Genomic DNA, 21,269 nt, shown 5'->3' on the forward strand with positions numbered 1-21,269 from the left:
CAGACCTGGCAGGATCAGTGGAGAGAAAGCAGAGCTAATGTTTCAGATCTAGTGACCCTTCTTCACAACCTATTTTCAGCCAAACCTTGGACCAACATTTACACCATTTGAACCAACAATTTGAGTCAATGTGGTCATCACTTGATTGAAAGTGAATTTGCCACAGTGGAAATGACAACAGCTGCACAGTGGAGTAAGGCCAGGTCATGCCGCGACAAGTAAAAGTAGAGTAGTTTGGATTTTCCCACGCTGAAGAAAAAACGCAAAATTCTCCAATATGAGTGGGCTTTTATCTCTGACCTGCCGAACTCTAGGTTGCCTTTACAAATTTGTAGGAAGGAATTCAAGAAATGTGAAGGGTTAAAAACACATGTCAGAGTGCCTTTGACAATTTGAGAACTGGATCAATTACTACACTTTTTAGCAGCACTAAATTATAAGAACCATTCAAACTGCCAGCCATTTTGATGCCATTTTAGTGGAACGAGTTGGGGATTGAACAACCGGCCAATTATTCTTCTCAAAACTAAATGCCTGTTGAGAGAAATATTCAAAGGTGGAAGAAAGGGACATGCTGAAATTCATTTGCTTTCCTTATTATCTGCTGAACCTGCACACTAATTTTCTGATTCATGCAAAAGACACCCAGATCCATCTGCACCAAAGCACTTTGAAGTTTCTGTCCATTTAGATAATCATCTGCCTTTCTATTCCTCTAATCTAAAATGAATCTGTATTTGCGCTGGTACTTCTTGTGAACGTAACAGTGGGTAATGCGCCAGAGACGATCCACGAGTCAGCCGTTGAACCTGGATTTAAAACATGCAGCGATACCCTCTCCCCCAGTTCCACAAGAAAGGGACAGTGATTAACAGCCATGGTCTTTATTTAAGTACGGTACATGGGCTGCTGCTGACAATCTGAGATAATCAACAAGCTGCGAGGGTCATTGATGGGATGGAGCAGCAAGCAGCTAACCTAGTTGTCACTGAAGGAATTCCAATGTCTCCCAGCCCTGTTTGCGGCTGAGGGTGTCCCTGCTCCTGTTGATGGTTGGGACAGTGTACATTCACAGTTTCACACTCTGTGCTGACAGGAAGAATATAACTCTTTATTTTGCGTTTCTGTTGACTTAAATAAAAATCTCATTCCAAATGGGCATGTCTTCTCCTTCTGTAGGGTCTCTTAAAACCTCCTTGTTACAAAAGGCAGGAGTGGTTGGTTTTCTGTGTACCCTCTCTGGTGCTCTGTAAGCCTTCATTCAGTCAACCAGGACTTGGACAGTGGGGCACTGGGCTCAATGATACAATTTGTCACTTCATTTGAATTACTCAAACTCTACTTTGCTGCTTGAATGTTAAAAACAAAATGTCTGCCGAAAAGAAACAGTATATCTCTCACAAGCAATGAGGAAGCTTTGAGTGTTACACTCTTCAAGTCTGTTAGTTGATACAGAATGGGGTATGTGGTCAGGGAGGAGGTGGGAGGGAGTGTGCGAGACAAGGGAGGAGTGCATGGATTTTGAAGGCAGAAAGGAGGGGCCCGAATGGCGACCCCGAGTAACTGTGGCATCATCAGTCCACAATACGATCATTTGGATAGGCCGTGACTTGCAACAATTACTTCAAGCTCATCCCAGTCTGGAGTCTTTCGGCGCAGGAGACGGTAGAGAGACTGAAATAACAATCTTGGATCCATTTGCTGACGACGGAGTGTGCTCTTGTTTCACAGTGAGCTACTTCTCAATAACGCAGGTCAGGGCACAGTCAAAGTAAATACAAAAGACTACTTTTTGTTTTTTTAAAAAAAAGTACACCGTGCACTAAATTTTAGGCAATTCTGTTATCGATTCCATACTTCCACCCTCCCCTGAGAGAGATTTGGAGATGGAGAGGGGGGTATTATTATTATTATTAAACAGTCAAGCTCATAGTCCGTTTGTCCATCTATCTTCATTTAGCCAGTAGCTGTGCTGGAGGAGAGTTCCCACAATTATGACTCAAACGCCAACCAGTTCACTTTGACCTTCAAACACTGTCGGCAACTTCCAGTCAGGGATAGAGAAGGTGACTTTTCTATCTGTAAACAAATCCACTCAGATTCCGCATGTACTCCATTCACTGAGGCCCATGCCCTGGGCTTGGTGTCATGTCAGAAGGGGAGTGAGTTGTCCCAGGGAGCCACTGATGGCCTGCCAGTTCCTCCAGGCAAGGCCCAGAAAAACCAGGAAGAACAAAGTGCTACACGTCCTGCTTCGCGTCTTCATCAGCGGCACCAGGGTGGACACAAACACCAGGAGGACAGCCATGACAGCCAGCAACACGTTGATGAGCTTCCCCAGGAGGGTGCGCGCTGTCCCATTCTCCAGCCCCTCCAGCTGCACCACCTGCTGCTGCTGCTGCTGCAGCTCCATCTTGGAGATTCGGGTCTGACAGGCCTCCAGGGCTTCCTGAGAGGGTAACAACAACAAACACGTTACCCCGTGTGTAAAAACCGTTAAGCAGCGGGTGGAAACCCAATACCCCACTGGGGGACGCGTTACCTCGTGGGGGGGGGAGGGGGGGGGGGGGGGGGACCCGTTACTCCGTGGGGGGGAAAACCCGTTACCCCGTGGGGGGGGGGGGGGGGGGAGGGAGGAACTCGTTACCCCGTGGGGGGGGGGGGGACCCGTTACCTCGTGGGGGGCGGAACCCGTTACCATGTGGGGGGGCGGAACCCGTTAACTCGTGGGGGGGGGAACCCGTTACCCTGTGGGGCGGAACCCGTTACCCGTGGGTGGGGGGGGGGAACCCGTTACCCCGTGGGGGGGAACCCGTTACCATGTGGGGGTAACCCGTTACCCTGTGGGGGGAACCCGTTACCCCGTGGGGGGGGGGAACCCGTTACCCCGTGGGGGGGGGGAACCCGTTACCCCGTGGGGGGGGGAACCCGTTACCCTGTGGGGAGAACCAGTTACCCCGAGGGGGAGGGAGCCCGTTACTCCGTGGGGGGGGAGAAAACATTACTCCGTGGGAGGGTGAATCTTACCATGTGGGGGGAACCCGTTACCTCGTGGGGGGGGAACCGATTACCATGTGGGGGAACCTGTTACCCCGTGAGGGGGGGAACCCGTTACCCGTGGGGCGGGTGGGGGGGAACCCATTACCCTGTGGGGGGAACCTGTTACCATGTGGGGGAAACCCATTACCCCGTGGGGGGTGGGAACCCGCTACCCCGTGGGGGGGAACCTGTTACCATGTGGAGGGAACCCGTTACCCCGTGGGGGGTGGGAACCCGCTACCCCGTGGGGGGGAACCTGTTACCCCTTGGGTGGTGGGAACCCGTTACCCCGTGGGGGGGAACCTGTTACCCCGTGGCGGGGGGTGGAACCCCTTACCCCGTGTGGGTGGGAACCCATTACCCTGTGGGTGGGAACCCGTTACCCCGTGAGGGGGAACCAGTTACCCCATGGGGGGGCACCAGTTACCCCGTGGGGGGTGGGAACCCGTTACCCCGTGGGGGGTGGGAACCCGTTACCCCGTGGAGGGGGGAACCCGTTACCCCGTGGGGGGGAACCTGTTACCCTGTAGGGGGTGGGAAACCGTTACCCCGTGGGGGGGGGGGGGGGGGGGGGAGAGGAACCCATTACCCCGTGGAGAGGGACCTGTTACCATGTGGGGGGAACCCATTACCCTGTGGGGGGGGTGGGGTGAACCCATTACCCTGTGGGGGGAACCTGTTACTCCGTGTGGGGGGGAAACCCGTTACGATGTGGGGGAAATCTGTTACCCCGTGGGGGGAGGAACCCGCAACCCCTTGGGGGGGGGGGGCCTGCAACCCCATGGGGGGGAACCTGTTACCCCGAGGAGGGAGGGAAACCCGTTACCATTTGGGGGGAACCTGTTACCCCCTGTGGGGAAGGGGGGGAACCCGTTACCATGTGGGGGGAACCAGTTACCCCCTGTGGTGGGAACCTGTTACCCCGTGGGGGGGGGGAACCTGTTACCATGTGCAGGGGGAACCCGTTACCCCGTGGGGTGGGGGGGAACCCGCAACCCCGTGGGGGGGAACCTGTTACCCCGTGGGAGCAGGGAAACGCGTTACCATTTCGGGGGAACCCGTTACCCCATGGGAGTGAACCCGTTACCATGTGGGGGGAACCCGTTACCCCGTGGGAGTGAACCCGTTACCATGTGGGGGGAACCCGTTACCCCGTGGGAGTGAACCTGTTATCACGTGGGGGAACCCGTTACCCCGTGGGAGTGAACCCGTTACCATGTGGGGGGAACCCGTTAACACGTGGGAGTGAACCTGTTATCATGTTGGGGGGGTGGGGGGGGGGGGGGGGGTAGGAACCCGTTACCCCGTGGGGAAGGAACCCATTACCCCGTGGGAGTGAACCCGTTACCCCGTGGGGGGGAACCCGTTACCCCGTGGGGGGGAACCCATTACCATGTGGGGGGAACCCGTTACCCCGTGGGAGTGAACCCGTTACCATGTGGGGGGGAACCCATTACCCCGTGGGAGTGAACCCGTTACCATGTGGGGGCGAACCCATTACCCCGTGGGAGTGAACCCGTTACCATGAGGGGGGGAACCCATTACCCCGTGGGAGTGAACCCGTTACCATGTGGGGGCGAACCCATTACCCCGTGGGAGTGAACCCGTTACCATGTGGGGGGGAACCCATTACCCCGTGGGAGTGAACCCGTTACCATGTGGGGGCGAACCCATTACCCCGTGGGAGTGAACCCGTTACCATGTGGGGGCGAACCCATTACCATGTGGGGGGGAACCCATTACCCCGTGGGAGTGAACCCGTTACCATGTGGGGGGGAACCCATTACCATGTGGGGGGGAACCCGTTACCCCGTGGGAGTGAACCCGTTACCATGTGGGGGGGAACCCGTTACCATGTGGGGGGGGAACCCATTACCATGTGGGGGGGGAACCCATTACCATGTGGGGGGGAACCCGTTACCCCGTGGGGGGGAACCCGTTACCCCGTGGGGGGGAACCCATTACCATGTGGGGGGGAACCCGTTACCCCGTGGGGGGGAACCCATTACCATGTGGGGGGGAACCCATTACCATGTGGGGGGGAACCCGTTACCCCGTGGGAGTGAACCCGTTACCATGTGGGGGGGGAACCCATTACCCCGTGGGGGGGAACCCATTACCATGTGGGGGGGAACCCATTACCATGTGGGGGGGAACCCATTACCATGTGGGGGGGAACCCGTTACCCCGTGGGGGGGAACCCATTACCATGTGGGGGGGAACCCATTACCATGTGGGGGGGAACCCGTTACCCCGTGGGAGTGAACCCGTTACCATGTGGGGGGGGAACCCATTACCATGTGGGGGGGAACCCGTTACCCCGTGGGAGTGAACCCGTTACCATGTGGGGGGGGAACCCATTACCCCGTGGGAGTGAACCCGTTACCATGTGGGGGGGGAACCCATTACCCCGTGGGGGGGAACCCATTACCATGTGTGGGGGGAACCCATTACCATGTGGGGGGGGAACCCATTACCATGTGGGGGGGAACCCATTACCATGTGGGGGGGAACCCATTACCATGTGGGGGGGAACCCATTACCCCGTGGGAGTGAACCCATTACCCCGTGGGAGTGAACCCATTACCCCGTGGGAGTGAACCCATTACCATGTGGGGGGAACCCGTTACCCCGTGGGAGTGAACCCATTACCATGTGGGGGCGAACCCATTACCCCGTGGGAGTGAACCCATTACCCCGTGGGAGTGAACCCATTACCATGTGGGGGGAACCCGTTACCCCGTGGGAGTGAACCCATTACCATGTGGGGGGGAACCCATTACCCCGTGGGAGTGAACCTGTTATCACGTGGGGGAACCCGTTACCCCGTGGGAGTGAACCCATTACCATGTGGGGGGGAACCCATTACCATGTGGGGGGAACCCATTACCCCGTGGGAGTGAACCCATTACCATGTGGGGGCGAACCCATTACCCCGTGGGAGTGAACCCATTACCCCGTGGGAGTGAACCCATTACCATGTGGGGGGAACCCGTTACCCCGTGGGAGTGAACCCATTACCATGTGGGGGGGAACCCATTACCCCGTGGGAGTGAACCCATTACCATGTGGGGGGAACCCATTACCCCGTGGGAGTGAACCCATTACCATGTGGGGGCGAACCCATTACCCCGTGGGAGTGAACCCACTACCATGTGGGGGCGAACCCATTACCCCGTGGGAGTGAACCCATTACCCCGTGGGAGTGAACCCATTACCATGTGGGGCGAACCCATTACCCCGTGGGAGTGAACCCGTTACCATGTGGAGGGGAACCCATTACCATGTGGGGGGGAACCCATTACCCCGTGGGAGTGAACCCATTACCATGTGGGGGGAACCCGTTACCCCGTGGGAGTGAACCCATTACCATGTGGGGGGAACCCGTTACCCCGTGGGAGTGAACCCGTTACCATGTGGGGGGAACCCGTTACCCCGTGGGAGTGAACCCATTACCCCGTGGGAGTGAACCCATTACCATGTGGGGGGAACCCGTTACCCCGTGGGAGTGAACCCATTACCATGTGGGGGGAACCCGTTACCCCGTGGGAGTGAACCCATTACCATGTGGGGGGAACCCGTTACCCCGTGGGAGTGAACCCGTTACCATGTTGGGGGAGGGGGGGGGGGTGAGGAACCCGTTACCCCGTGGGGGGGGGGGGGAGGAACCCATTACTCCGTGGGGGGGGGGCGGAACCCATTACCATGTGGGGGGAACCCGTTACCCCGTGGGAGTGAACCCGTTACCATGTGGGGGGAACCCATTACCATGTGGGGGGGAACCCATTACCATGTGGGGGGGGAACCCGTTACCCCGTGGGAGTGAACCCGTTACCATGTTGGGGGAGGGGGGGGGGGTGAGGAACCCGTTACCCCGTGGGGGGGGGGGGGGGGAGGAACCCATTACTCCGTGGGGGGGGGGCGGAACCCATTACCATGTGGGGGGAACCCGTTACCCCATGGGAGTGAACCCCGTTACCATGTTGGGGGGGGGGGGGTGGTAGGAACCCGTTACCCTGTGGGGGGGGGGGGGGGGAGACCCGTTACCATGTGGGGGGGAACCCGTTACCATGTGGGGGGGAACCCGTTACCCCGGGGGGGGGGAAACCCGTTACCCCGTGGGAGTGAACCGTTACCATGTGGGGGGGAAATACGTTCCCCTGTGGGGGCAGACCTGTTATCCCGTGGGGTGGGGTGGGCATCATTACCCTACAGCGGACACCCATTAGCCCTGCAAGAAGAACCCTTTACCCCATAGGGAGAAAACCACTCCCCCCCCCCCCCCCCCATGGAGTACCTGTTGCCCCACGGGTCCATTTACCCCAGAGGGAGGAACCAGCTCCCCCACAGGTGTTTTGAGTTACATCTCTGAAGAGGAGTGGGACATGGAGGGCAAGGGGAAAGAGGTTAGGGTTCGGGTTAGGAAGGGTATTAGTGAATCAGGCACTCATATTCCAGGCTGGGATACAGGGTTGATACAGGTAACCCCTGCTTTTCAAACGTTCACTTTACATCACTTCGCTTTAATGAACGATCCTACATTCAGACCAGATTTTGCAAACCCGAAGAAGATTTTCGCTTTTACGAGAAACAGCGACATTTTTCCCAGATCAATCATATATCTTCGCTTTATGCAATTTTCAGCTGACAAAAGGTTTCCTGGGAACACTCTGGCAACGGGATACTCTGTCCCACTGGACTGTCAGTGTGACGACAGAAATTCAGCAGTGATTGCTGATCTGACTGTATACAATGTCAGACTGCGCACTGACCTGGATGTCCTGGGCTCGCTCGTAAGACTGGTAAGCGATCTTCTCCTCCATACTCGCCAGCTCCTGCTTGAGGTTATGAATCTCGTTCTGGTGAAGCTCAGTCAGATCGTTCAGCTGATCTTCTAGTCGCTCACACCTATATCACACATCAAATGTCAGCGATCAAAGTGAGATACATCCCACTTCAAAACAGCACCGCGCACACAAAGCTATTTACTTTCACTTTAGAATGGGAGGTAGAGAGTCAGACACAAGGAGAGAAGTGGGGGGTGAGAGAGACAGTCGGTCACAGGAGGGGAGAAGGAGAGACAGTTAGATATAAGGTTACGACCAGGAGGAGGACAGACAGTTGGACACAGGGCAAGGAAGCAGAGGAAGAGAGAGTCAGACATGTTGTGAGAAAGGACAGTCAAGTTATCAACCTCCTCAAAATATTTTTTGTCTGCCACTTGTCTCTGAAGAATTGAAAACCTCAGAATCTCAGTATGGGGGTAGTCTCTCTCTCTGTGTGTGGGGAGTACAGCCTCTCTCTCTCTCTCTCACTCAGTCTGGGAATACAGTCTCTCTCCCTCAGACTGGAGATAAAGTGTCTCTGCCTCTCTGAGTCTGGGGTGTACAATCTCTCTCTCTCTTCCTCAGTCAGGGGGTGGCAGACATTTATCAGGATGTTGCCCAGGTTGGAGAACTTTAGTTCTGAAGGGAGATCAGACAGACTGAGCTTGTTTTCCAAAACGGAGAAAGAGAAGGAACATGTCAGAGATGTATAAACTGATGAAGGCATAGATGGGTAGACAGGAAGTAACCTTTCCCCTTGATGGAGGGATCAATGACCAGGGGGTGGGGAGCTTTAAGGTAAGGGGCAGGAGTTTATAAGGAGATGTGAGGAAAAATGTTTTCACTCAGAGGGTGGTGGGAATCTGGAACTCACGACCTGTGAGGGTGGTGCAGGCTGAAACATTCATAACATTGAACAAAGTATCTGGATGCCAAAGCCTGCAAGACTGTGAGCCGAGTTCTGGAAAATGGGACTAGAACAGGTAGGTGGTTGTTTTTAGGAGAAAGTGAGGACTGCAAATGCTGGAGATCAGAGTCGAGAGTGTGATGCTGGAAAAGCGCAGCAGGTCAGGCAGCATCCGAGGGGCAGGAGAATCGACGTTTCGGGCAAGAGCCCATCATCAGGAATGAGGCTTGTGAGCCAAGAGGTTGGGGGGGGGGAGCGGCGGGTAGATGAGAGTGCGATTGGTGCATGGAGGTGGGGGTAAAGGTGATAAGTCAGAGAGGAGGGTGGAGTGGATAGGTGGGAAGGAAGATTGACAGATGGGACAGGTCCATGAGGGCGGTGCTGAAGTGGAAGGTTGGATCTGGGATAAGGTGGGGGGGGAGGGGGGAGAGGAAATGAGGAAACTGGTGAAGTCCACATTGATGCCCTGGGGTTGGAGGGTCCTGAGACAGAGGATGAGGCGTTCTTCCTCCAGGCGTTAGGTAGTTAGGGAGTGGGGATGGAGGAGGCCTAGGACCCGCATCCCCTTGGCAGATTGGGAGGGGGAGTTGAAGTGTTCAGCCACGGGGCGGTGGGGTTGGTTGGTGCGGGTGTCCCAGAGATGTTCGCTGAAGCGCTCTGCGAGTAGTTGTCCTGTCTCCCCAATGTAGAGGAGACCGCATCGGGAGCAATGGACACAGTAAATGACATGTGTGGAAGTGCAAGTGAAACTTTGATGGATGTGGAAGGCTCGTTTGGGGCTTTGGACAGAGGTGAGGGGAGAGGGGAGGTGTGGGCACAGGTTTTGCAATTCCTGTGGTGGCAGGGGGAAGGGTGGGTTGTTGGGGGGGACGTGGACCTGACAACAGAGTCGCGGAGGGAATGGTCGTTAAGGAAAGCGGATAGGGTTTGACCAGCGTGGATGTGATGGGCTGAAGGACCTTTTTCTGTACTGTAGGTCTCAATGACTAGTTGACGTCAGGCTAACTGGCCAGGCATTGCCACACACACACACACACACAGCAGACAGGGAAGGTGATGCCAATCACATGTAGAGTAAATAAACTAACCGAAGTGGAGGTGAGTTGCTGGTGTGCCTGCAGCATCTGACTGTACCTGTATCGCTCTTCCTGTAGTGTTTGCAACATGAGGGTATAATCCCTTTGGTAGTGAGATTTCAGCCTGTCAAACGACTCCTCCAATCGAGCTTGGGTCTCCTTCACTTGCTGCAGCTCCTGCAAGATCCCCTCAAAGCCACAGCCAGACAGCTCCAGGGGGTCGGGTTTGGAGGCGGCTGGCTCGAGGGGGGCCCCAGGCATGCTGTTGGCCCCTGACCCCGAGGTGCCGCTGGAGCACTCCTCCTCGCTGCCGTACTGCGGGCTGAACTGCAGCTGGCCGCAGATGCCCAGCGCCTCGAAGCACTCCTCCGCCTGGCTGTCGTCCAGTGGCTCCTTCAGGGCCGGGATGTTGTCCGCGCTGCCAAATCGGTTGCGTAGCAGCGACGCAAACTCCCGCGGCTTGGCGGCCACGGCGCCCGCGGCCGTGTGGGTGGCCTGGGAGAAGCTGGAGAGCCCGCCCCGCATGCTGCCCACCACGCCTTCGCTGAAGCCGGTCACCTTGGCGCCCACGCCTCTCAGGCCCTGCTGCACGTCCCGCAGCACGTCCTTGGGCTGCCGGGGGACGCCGTTGTGCTCGATCTCCCGCAGCTTGTGGTGGTAGTGCTCCAGCTTGCGCTGCAGGTGTAGGATGGCTTGGGCCGACTTCTGGTTCTTTTTCTCGAAGACCTGCTTGATGCGGCTGCCCTGCTGCCGGTCGGCGCTGCCCGCTAGCTTCAGGTACTCGGCCACGTTGTCATCGCGCGCCGTCTGCTCCACCTTCAGCTGCTCAGTCAGCCGCAGCACCTTCTGCTGGAGCTGGGCGATGGCCGCACGGGTCCTCTGCGGGTCCAGGCCGCTGTCCGCGCTCTCCGCACTGACCCCGCCATCCGAGCCTGACGCCACCACACCCGACGGTGCCAGGCTGTTCAGCTCCAGCCGCTCGATCTGCAAGACACAAGCCCAGGGTCAGTGCCACACCTTCTATACAGCACACAAATCAGCGAGCCCTCAGTACCGGGCTGAAAGAGCACTCCCGTGGAATGCACACTCACAATGTTGACAGGCTAGAAAAACTCGGGTTGTTTGCTCTGGCCTGGCGGAGGCTAAAGGGAGACTTGATGGAAGTCTTCAAACTATGAGAGGCGTAGATAGGGTTGACATCAGAATCCTCTTTGCCCCCCAGACCTGAGACACCTAATACTAGGGAGAACGCATTTAAGGGGCAAGTTGAAAGGAGGTGTTGAGGGGAGGGGGCGAGTTTTTTTTTACACAGAGAGTAGTAGGTGTCTGGAACACGCTGTCAGGGGTGGTGGAGGAGGTAGATACGATAGGGGCGTTTAAGGGATTTTTAGGTAAGTACGTGAATATGCAGGGAACGTAGAGGTATGGACCAGGGTTAGGCAGAAGGGATTAGTTTAATTTGGCGACAAGCTCAGCACAATATTGTGGGTCGCAGGGCCCATTCCTGTGCTGCGCTGTTCTATGTTTCAGGATTTTGAAGTATCCTTAAGTATTTCGTTCACCTAATTCAAACAAATGGAATCCTGGCACTTATACAGTTGTAGAATGCCTACAGTGTGGAAGCAGGCCACTCGGCCTATCAAGTCCACTCGGCCTATCAAGTCCACTCTGCGCTTCTGAAGGGCATCCCACCCAGACCCCACCCCACTACCCTATCCCTGTAACCCGACATTTCCCATGGCTAACCCACCTAGTCTACACATCCCTGGACAGTATGAGCAATTTAGCATGGCCAATCCACTTAACCTGTGCAACTTTGAACTGAAAAGGGAAAACGGACCACTCGGAGGAAACCCACCCACATATAAACTCCGCATGTGCAAAACCCACATCCGAGACGCGAATTGAACCCGGCTCCCTGGTGCTGAGAGGCAGCAGGGCTAACCACTGAGTCACCGTACCGCGTTATGGCTAAAGGACTGCATTATAAAAGTTGTGTCGTTACAAAAATATAAGGCGCTGGTGAGACCACGTCTGCAGTGCTACACCCAGTTCTGGTCTCCTTATATGAGGAAGAATGTGGTGGCACTGGAGGCAGATCAGGGGAGGTTCATCAGGTTGATTCCAGAGATGAAAGGGCTGTTGTACGAGGAGCTGAATAGTTTGGGCTTGCACTCGCTGGAGTTCAGAAGAATTGGGGTTGGGGGTCTGATTAAGTTGCATCAAATGCTAAAGAGGATGGATAGGGTGTATGTTGGACAGTCTCAAACAAGAGGTAGAGGGAGAGGAGGTAGATTCAAAACCGAGATAGGAAGAAACTACTTCGCTCAAACGGTTGTAAATCTGTGGAACTCACTGCTCCACAGAGCAATGGAGGGCAGAATCAATCAACAGATCCAAGAAAGAAACAGATATACTTCTGATGAAAAGTGGGATAAAGGGCTGGTGGAAGCAGGCAGGAAAGTGGATCGAGACTGGGATAAGATCAGCCATGATCAGTGGAATATGCTCAAAGGGCTGAATTGTCCACTCCTGCTCATAATTCCCATATAATTCAGAGGGCATTTCAGAGCCGATGCCATCACTGTTGGTTCCCTACAGGAAATTCATGAACCGGATGGGGTTTTTACAACAAGCGACCTTGCTTCCATGATCCACATTACAAACAGCATGACTCAATTCCAAGTTGATTCATTGAATGTAAACTTCACCAGCTGCTGAGCTTCAGCCTTTACCAATGGATTGCTCATCCAGGAACATTACCTACCTCTTACCACCACCTCCCCACAGTCAACTTCCATGTTTCTCCCAAACCTCAACTAAGTAAAGCCTACGTGCCAAGTTGAACTGCTTAGCAACTGGCCAGTATCTGTGCTGTTTTGTAGAACAGTGAATACACTTCACTAGGGCTTTATTGGCTGTAAAGTATTTTGACATACGAGGTGACAATGTCAATGTAAATATAAATGTAAGCCTTCCTTAGTAAATATTCTGACTTAATATGTGCATCACATGGAACCTAAAGCAACAAAACAGGCCATTTTGTATTTACCGGTCTATCTATGCCAGAATTTATATTCCATTCATGCCTCCTCATTACATTTTTCTATTCTGTCCCATCTATCTTCTCTCTCATGCATGCACCAATCTCTCCTTAAATGTATCACCGCCGTCTGATTCACCCACTCAATTTGACATCATTCTCACCAGCAACAAATTCTTTGATCCATTGATCGTTAGCTGATATTTAAGTGTATTTCATCATGTATAAGACACTTGCTAGACCCCAACAGTATTGTCTTCGAGGAGAAAGTGAGGACTGCAGATGCTGGAGATCAGAGCTGAAAACGTGTTGCTGGAAACACTTTCCTCATTCCTGAAGGGCTTATGCCCGAAACGTCGATTCTCTTGTTCCTTGGATGCTGCCTGACCTACTGCGCTTTTCCAGCAACACATTTTCAGCCCCAACAGTATTGTGGACAGTTCCGGTTGCTACTTTATAGGAAAGATGTAAGTACATTGGAAGGACTGAAGAAGAGATTCATTAGAATGGTTGGAGGTATGAGGAACTTCAGTGATGAGGATAAATTTAAAAATTTGGGACTGTTCCCCTTGGCGAGAAGGTGGCAAAGAGGAGATATGATAGAGGTTTACAAAATGATGAGGTGACTGGATACAGCAGACAGGGAGAAACTATTCCTGCTTGTGAAAGGAACAAGGAGCAAGGGTGAAATAAGGAAGAACTGGTTTTCACACAGTGAGTCATTGAGGATGCGGAATGCGCTACCTGGAAACACGATAGAAGCAGGTTCCATTGAGGGATTCGAGGGGTTATTGGATGAATATTTGGATAAAATTAACATACAACGGTATGGGGAAGAAGTGGGAGATTGGCACTAGGTAATAATGCTCATTTAACAAACCCATCGCGCTTGCTGCATCATTTAGTGAGACTGATCTGATCATCCTCAACTCCACTTTCCTGCCTTGATTCCTTTACTGTTTAAAATTCTGTCCATCCCAAAGCTTTGGATATACTTAATGGTCCAGTCTTGACAGTTGAATTCCACAGATCCTCTGCCCTCTGGCAGGCCCCAGCCCAAGCTGCTTTGAGAGTCTCAGCAGCTATTAACTGTCAGCTCCTGTGATGATTTGCTATCATTTACATTATGTTTGAACAAGCGTGTGTGGGTAACTGGGCTTGTCCAGAGGCTGCACAGGGGTACAAATCCCACCTAAGAGTCTGAACTGCATTCACAGAATCCGAAAATCAAAAGTTGGGAACTGCATGACTAACGAGGTTGACTCATATCCTGTAAGGATGTAAAGCTGATGTCCTTAACCAGTGCGGGGCTCTTTGGGACTCCAGCCCACCCTAACGTGCTTGACTTTTAATCGTTCCCTGAACTGGTCAAGCAAGGCACTCAGTTGGATATAACTATTCAAAGGGAGTGCCACCAGCTCAGGGCAATTCGGGGTGGGTACATTCTGGGAAACGCTCGGGCCATCAAACAGTTCAAGTGGCCTCAGCACTGACTAGCAATCAGAAATAGTCGAGCAGCAAAACGACAGCAGAACACGAGCATTTATTTTTCAATTTAAACAGAGATGATTATGAGGGCTTGGAAATGCAGCGAGATAATGTGAATTTGCAAACTCGGCTCAAGGATAGGTCAATAGAGATGCAGTGGCAGACATTAAACTAGATTACAAATGATAGATGAACTCCAACAAGAAAATGGAATTCCAAGGGACAGACCCAGCGTATGTGGTTAACTAGAAAAGTTAAAATAGCATCAAACTTAAATAGAAAGCATTTAACTGTGCAAAGACGGGTGGTGGGTCAAAAGATTGGACAAGCAAAATCAGAAAGTTAAAAGGGAGGGAAAAATTAGAATACCAGAGAAAATGAGCCAGAAATATAAAAACAGGTAATAAGCGTTTCTATAAATAATTGGAAAGCAGAATTGATAAGAGTCCTGTAGAAAGTGAGACTTAATGACAGAAAATGAGGTGCCAAAGAATTGAACAGCTATTTTCACTATAGAGGAGGCAAGTAATGTCCCAGAAATAGCTGCAAATCAGTGACTAAAGGGAGAGAGGAACAGAGGAAAATCACAATCACCAAAGATCGTACTGTGAATTGTTGGAGCTGTATACAGTAATAGACTTCCAGAGAGTGTACACACCCCCACTAACCACTGTTAGTGTTCCTCTTCCTGGTCTGGTTACATATATTAATCATACGAAAGGAATGAGAGTTGCTGTAAAAAAAAAAACACTTCCTGGACTAGTTTCGATCACCTCATCTGCAGTCAGTCTGCTGCACTGAGAGAGCAGCTAGTGGGCTGCTGCTAATAGAAACCAAGTGATCACAAAATACTGATCTGGCAGAGATAACAGGCACAAAGCAAAGAGTAGTTTAACCCTGAGGGTTGACTGAGTTAGAGCAGGGAGCAGCTCAGTTTCACTTCTCATAAAGAAGTGCGTTAGTCCAATTAAATCTAGAGAATGTGAAAGGCAGGACAGGGTCAGTCAATATTTGTGGGCGAGGGGTCAATATTTCTGGGCATACAGCCTTGTGGCGCTGATGAAGGGTTTGAACACCAATTGTCACCGCACACATTGCCGGCAATGCCAGATGCAGCTATAGCAGGGTCCAGTCACCAGATCTCAGCGCCCACAGGACTAGAAGCTTTCGATCAAGCGAGTGAGCCAATATTCTTGCTCTTGATCAATATCCAGTGATCCCTGGGTTAGACAGAGAGAGAGAGAGAGACAGACAGACAGAGGGAGAGAGTGCACAAATCAGCCATGGATCCTGCTCCTGATCACTGTCCAGTGATCCCTGGGTTAGACAGAGAGAGAGAGAGACAGACAGACAGAGGGAGAGAGTGCACAAATCAGCCATGGATCCTGCTCCTGATCACTGTCCAGTGATCCCTGGGTTAGACAGAGAGAGAGAGAGAGAGACAGACAGACAGAGGGAGAGTGCACAAATCAGCCATGGATCCTGCTCCTGATCACTGTCCAGTGATCCCTGGGTTAGACAGAGAGAGAGAGAGACAGACAGACAGAGGGAGAGAGTGCACAAATCAGCCATGGATCCTGCTCCTGATCACTGTCCAGTGATCCCTGGGTTAGACAGAGAGAGAGACAGACAGACAGACAGAGGGAGAGAGTGCACAAATCAGCCATGGATCCTGCTCCTGATCACTGTCCAGTGATCCCTGGGTTAGACAGAGAGAGAGAGAGACAGACAGACAGAGGGAGAGAGTGCACAAATCAGCCATGGATCCTGCTCCTGATCACTGTCCAGTGATCCCTGGGTTAGACAGAGAGAGAGAGAGAGACAGACAGACAGAGGGAGAGAGTGCACAAATCAGCCATGGATCCTGCTCCTGATCACTGTCCAGTGATCCCTGGGTGAGACAGAGAGAGAGAGAGAGACAGACAGACAGAGGGAGAGAGTGCACAAATCAGCCATGGATCCTGCTCCTGATCACTGTCCAGTGATCCCTGGGTTAGACAGAGAGAGAGAGAGAGACAGACAGACAGACAGAGGGAGAGAGTGCACAAATCAGCCATGGATCCTGCTCCTGATCACTGTCCAGTGATCCCTGGACTACTGACAGAAAGCAGAAATCAGTGAGATTCCCTGCTCCTGACCTTTGCCCACTGTCCAAATCTCCCTCCAGACAGAGAATATGGGAGAACAAAGGTTTCGATATTCTGGATCCAAGGAGGCTGGCAGCAAATGTACCTGGGTGGGAGATAAGGGCGATGGGATATTGCTTTCACAAACACAAACGGATCATTCAGAAAGTACAAACAGACCGCGAATGTGAGCAAACTCACCAGTGAGAAAGCAGGCTTCGTGCAGCAGCTCTGCTTCACCCTCACCTTGTGATACCTCCGTTGCTGTTTCTTCCAGTACATTGTCACCCCAAGAAGGACACCTCTTGTTCTTCTTACTGAACACAACCCTAAACTGCACTGTTCACTCACATATCCACACAACTGCTACAAAAACATAATCGTGTGAGCCACACGCTCACCTGAAACTATGGAACACCCTCCAACCCGCCTGCAGCTAAATGATGTCACCCAGAGCGTGAGCCAAGTAAACACTGTCAGCTCAGGCTCACCTGAGAACTGGCTGGATTGACTGCACAGAGGGAGGGATGAGGTACAAATCAACACAGTGACAGGGAGCGCACTGGCACCAGCAAGGCAAACTAAACCAAGGCACGCACCAAAACTGGGACGACACGCAGGTCAGAGAACACACACCGAGGCAGGCCCTGACAGGATGCATACTGGGACAGATACCAGTAACAGTTTCCTATCAGTACTCTCACTGCTGGACGCAAAAATGAGACAGCTCAGAAATAAAAGAAATTTATTAAAAACTGTGTTTGAGATCGCAGCGTAACGCCATCTCAGCCAAAGGTCGTCCAGCGCACACACACCAGAATCTGGGATTGGTACTTCTGGGGTTCAAAAAGACTTTTGGTACGTTTCCTCTACAAGAAGTCAGTGGGGAAAATGTAAACCACGTTGGATGGGCATGGATTGAAAACTGTTTGATAAACAAGAAACAGAGGGTGGGAGTAAACAGGTATTTTTCTCAGCAGCAAACCCTGATTAGTGGGCTACGGCAACGATCAGTGCGTGGGCCCCAGCTGTTTATGATATACATAAATAACTAGCAAGGGGGGAAACCAAATACAACTTTTCCAAATTTGCTGGCCACACAGAACTAGAGTGGGATTATGAATTGTAAGCAGAACGCAAGGAGGCTTCAAGAGGATTTAGACAAACTGAATGAGTGAATAAACACGTGGCAGACACAGCAAAATGTGATTAAATATGGGGTTTTACACTTTGGTGTGAAAACCAGAGGGGCAGAGTATTATTTAAGTGGTGATAGATTTGGGACAGTGGATATACAAAGGGATCTGGGTGTCCTCACACACCAGTCAATGAAAGCAGACGGGCAGCAAGTAATTATGAAGGTAAATGGTATACTGGCCTTCATTGAAAGATGATTTGAGTTCAGAAGTAGGGATGTTGTACTGTAGTTAAACAGGGCCTTGGTGCGTCTCCACCTGGGGGGAATATTGTGTGCAGTTGTGGTCTCCCTATCTAAGGAAGGTCGGTTTAAGAGGTGGACAGGGATTCTGGTTGAAAGATAAAGTGTCAGAAACCTGTAGAACTTTCCCCGATATAAAGTTGTGGAGGCTAAGTCACTGAGTACATTCAAGAGAGAGACATCCATACATTTTTTGATATTAAAGTTTTCAGGGAGTATGGGGGGGAAAGCAGGAATACGGTACTGAGACAGGCAATCAGCCATGATCATTGAATGGTAGGACAGCCTCAAAGGGCTGAATGGCCTCCCCTGCCACTTATTTTTATGATTTTGTGCGACTGTGACACTGTCCTGTAGCCACACAAGACTCTGGGGTCACAGCCACATTATCCTATAGATGAACCAGACCCTGAGGAAACCGCAACAGTGCCCTTTAGACACCCCAGACCCTGGGGCCGCTGTGGCAGTGTCCTGTAGACACAGCAAGACCCTGGGGCCACTGTGACAGAGTTCTGTAGACACACCAGACCCTGGGGCCACTGTGGCAGTGTTCTGTAGACACACCAGACCCTGGGGCCACTGTGACAGTGTTCTGTAGACACACCAGACCCTGGGGCCACTGTGACAGTGTTCTGTAGACACACCAGACCCTGGGGCCACTGTGACAGTGTTCTGTAGACACACCAGACCCTGGGGCCACTGTGACAGTGTTCTGTAGACACACCAGACCCTGGGGCCACTGTGACAGTGTTCTGTAGACACACCAGACCCTGGGGCCACTGTGACAGTGTTCTGTAGACACACCAGACCCTGGGGCCACTGTGACAGTGTTCTGTAGACACACCAGACCCTGGGGCCACTGTGACAGTGTTCTGTAGACACACCAGACCCTGGGGCCACTGTGACAGTGTTCTGTAGACACACCAGACCCTGGGGCCACTGTGACAGTGTTCTGTAGACACACCAGACCCTGGGGCCACTGTGACAGTGTTCTGTAGACACACCAGACCTTGGGGCCACTGTGACAGTGTTCTGTAGACACACCAGACCCTGGGGGCACTGTGACAGTGTTCTGTAGACACACCAGACCCTGGGGCCACTGTGACAGTGTTCTGTAGACACACAAGACCCTTGGGCTAATGTGACAATGTTCTGTAGACACACCAGACCCTTGGGCTAATGTGACAATGTCCTGTAGACACACCAGACCCTTGGGCTAATGTGACAATGTCCTGTAGACACACCAGACCCTTGGGCTAATGTGACAGTGTTCTGTAGACACACCAGACCCTTGGGCTAATGTGACAATGTTCTGTAGACACACCAGACCCTTGGGCTAATGTGACAATGTCCTGTAGACACACCAGACCCTTGGGCTAATGTGACAATGTCCTGTAGACACACCAGACCCTTGGGCTAATGTGACAGTGTTCTGTAGACACACCAGACCCTTGGGCTAATGTGACAGTGTTCTGTAGACACACCAGACCCTGGGGCCACTGTGGCAGTGTCCTGTAGACACACCAGACGCTGGGGCCACTGTGACAGTGTTCTGTAGACACACCAGACCCTGAGGCCACTGTGACAGAGTTCTGTAGACACACCAGACCCTGGGGCCACTGTGACAGTGTTCTGTAGACACACCAGACCCTGGGGCCACTGTGACAGTGTTCTGTAGACACACCAGACCTTGGGGCCACTGTGACAGTATTCTGTAGACACACCAGACTCTGGGGCCACTGTGACAGTGTTCTGTAGACACACCAGACCCTGGGGCCCTTGTGACAGTGTTCTGTAGACACACCAGACGCTGGGGCCACTGTGACAGTGTTCTGTAGACACACCAGACGCTGGGGCCACTGTGACAGTGTTCTGTAGACACACCAGACCCTGGGGCCACTGTGACAGTGTTCATAGACACACCAGACTCTGGGGCCACTGTGACAGTGTTCTGTAGACACACCAGACCCTGGGGCCACTGTGACAGTGTTCATAGACACACCAGACTCTGGGCCCACTGTGACAGTGTTCTGTAGACACACCAGACCCTGGGGCCACTGTGACAGTGTTCTGTAGACACACCAGACTCTGGGCCCACTGTGACGGTGTTCTGTAGACACACCAGACCCTGGGGCCACTGTGACGGTGTTCTGTAGACACACCAGACGCTGGGGCCACTGTGACAGTGTTCTGTAGACACACCAGACCCTGGGGCCACTGTGACAGTGTTCATAGACACACCAGACTCTGGGGCCACTGTGACAGTGTTCTGTAGACACACCAGACCCTGGGGCCGCTGTGACAGTGTTCTGTAGACACACCAGACTCTGGGGCCACTGTGACAGTGTTCTGTAGACACACCAGACCCTGGGGCCACTGTGACAGTGTTCTGTAGACACACCAGACCCTGGGGCCACTGTGACAGTGTTCTGTAGACACACCAGACCCTGGGGCCACTGTGACAGTGTTCATAGACACACCAGACTCTGGGGCCACTGTGACAGTGTTCTGTAGACACACCAGACGCTGGGGCCACTGTGACAGTGTTCTGTAGACACACCAGACCCTGGGGCCACTGTGACAGTGTTCTGTAGACACACCAGACCCTGGGGCCACTGTGACAGTGTTCTGTAGACACACCAGACCCTGGGGCCACTGTGACAGTGTTCTGTAGACACACCAGACCCTGGGGCCACTGTGACAGTGTTCTGTAGACACACCAGACCCTTGGGGCCACTGTGACAGTGTTCTGTAGACACACCAGACCCTGGGGCCACTGTGACAGTGTTCTGTAGACACAGCAGACCTTGGGGCCACTGTGACAGTATTCTGTAGAGACACCAGACCCTGGGGCCACTGTGACAGTGTTCTGTAGACACTGTTGCACACACTTTACCCAATAGTCTGGTTTTGTCAACCCTGGATCTACCCCTGTACAAACATGGCAGGGGATGGCCGGAGCGGTTATGACCTTTCCCAGTGCTCGGCGGGGAGAGCCTGCCCTTGCTGTAAGAGCATCTCTCTGCCTGCATCACTCACACTGTGAGCCAACAGATGTAGTCACACCGCTCGAGGGAAGACCAAACCTGCATTTTGCATTTTTTAACCCTGACCAACGGAATGGGAGCAAGCCTGAGCTTGAAAGGCCATTGGCTGCTCCAGCTGTCAGCTGTAAAGCCGTGGGATGAGCGAGGAAGAGAAGCAATGAAACACCACTCTATTACCAGCAATTCCTGAAATCATTGCTGTGTAACTTGCAGACAGACCATGAGCGTAAATCATCACTTTGAGTCAATATCCTGAACAAATACAGAGGCTTCGGGAAG

General features: G+C 52.8%; 1 protein-coding gene across 4 annotated transcripts in view; it reads right to left on the minus strand.

Moving 5' to 3' along the window:
• Positions 1 to 868: 868 nt before the first annotated feature.
• tmcc1a (transmembrane and coiled-coil domain family 1a) overlaps positions 869 to 21,269 on the minus strand; it is a 61,918-nt gene continuing 41,517 nt past the window's right edge. For 3 of the 4 annotated variants that reach the window (XM_087994545.1, XM_087994547.1, XM_043708435.2), the window contains exons 3-5: positions 9,907 to 10,832; positions 7,812 to 7,947; positions 869 to 2,449 (exon numbers count right to left, since the gene is read on the minus strand). In XM_087994545.1, coding sequence (XP_087850671.1) covers positions 2,147 to 2,449; positions 7,812 to 7,947; positions 9,907 to 10,832 — 1,365 coding nt within the window. In that variant the 3' untranslated portion in view covers positions 869 to 2,146. Of the gene's footprint in view, positions 2,450 to 7,810; positions 7,948 to 9,860; positions 10,833 to 21,269 lie in introns of those variants that run through there. The other variant, XM_087994546.1, reaches the window with a different exon arrangement.

Source organism: Chiloscyllium plagiosum, unplaced genomic scaffold (assembly GCF_037043375.1).
Source record: "Chiloscyllium plagiosum isolate Xiang-an unplaced genomic scaffold, Cpla_swu_hap1 HiC_scaffold_14, whole genome shotgun sequence".
In the NCBI taxonomy this organism is placed as follows: Eukaryota; Metazoa; Chordata; class Chondrichthyes; order Orectolobiformes; family Hemiscylliidae; genus Chiloscyllium; species Chiloscyllium plagiosum.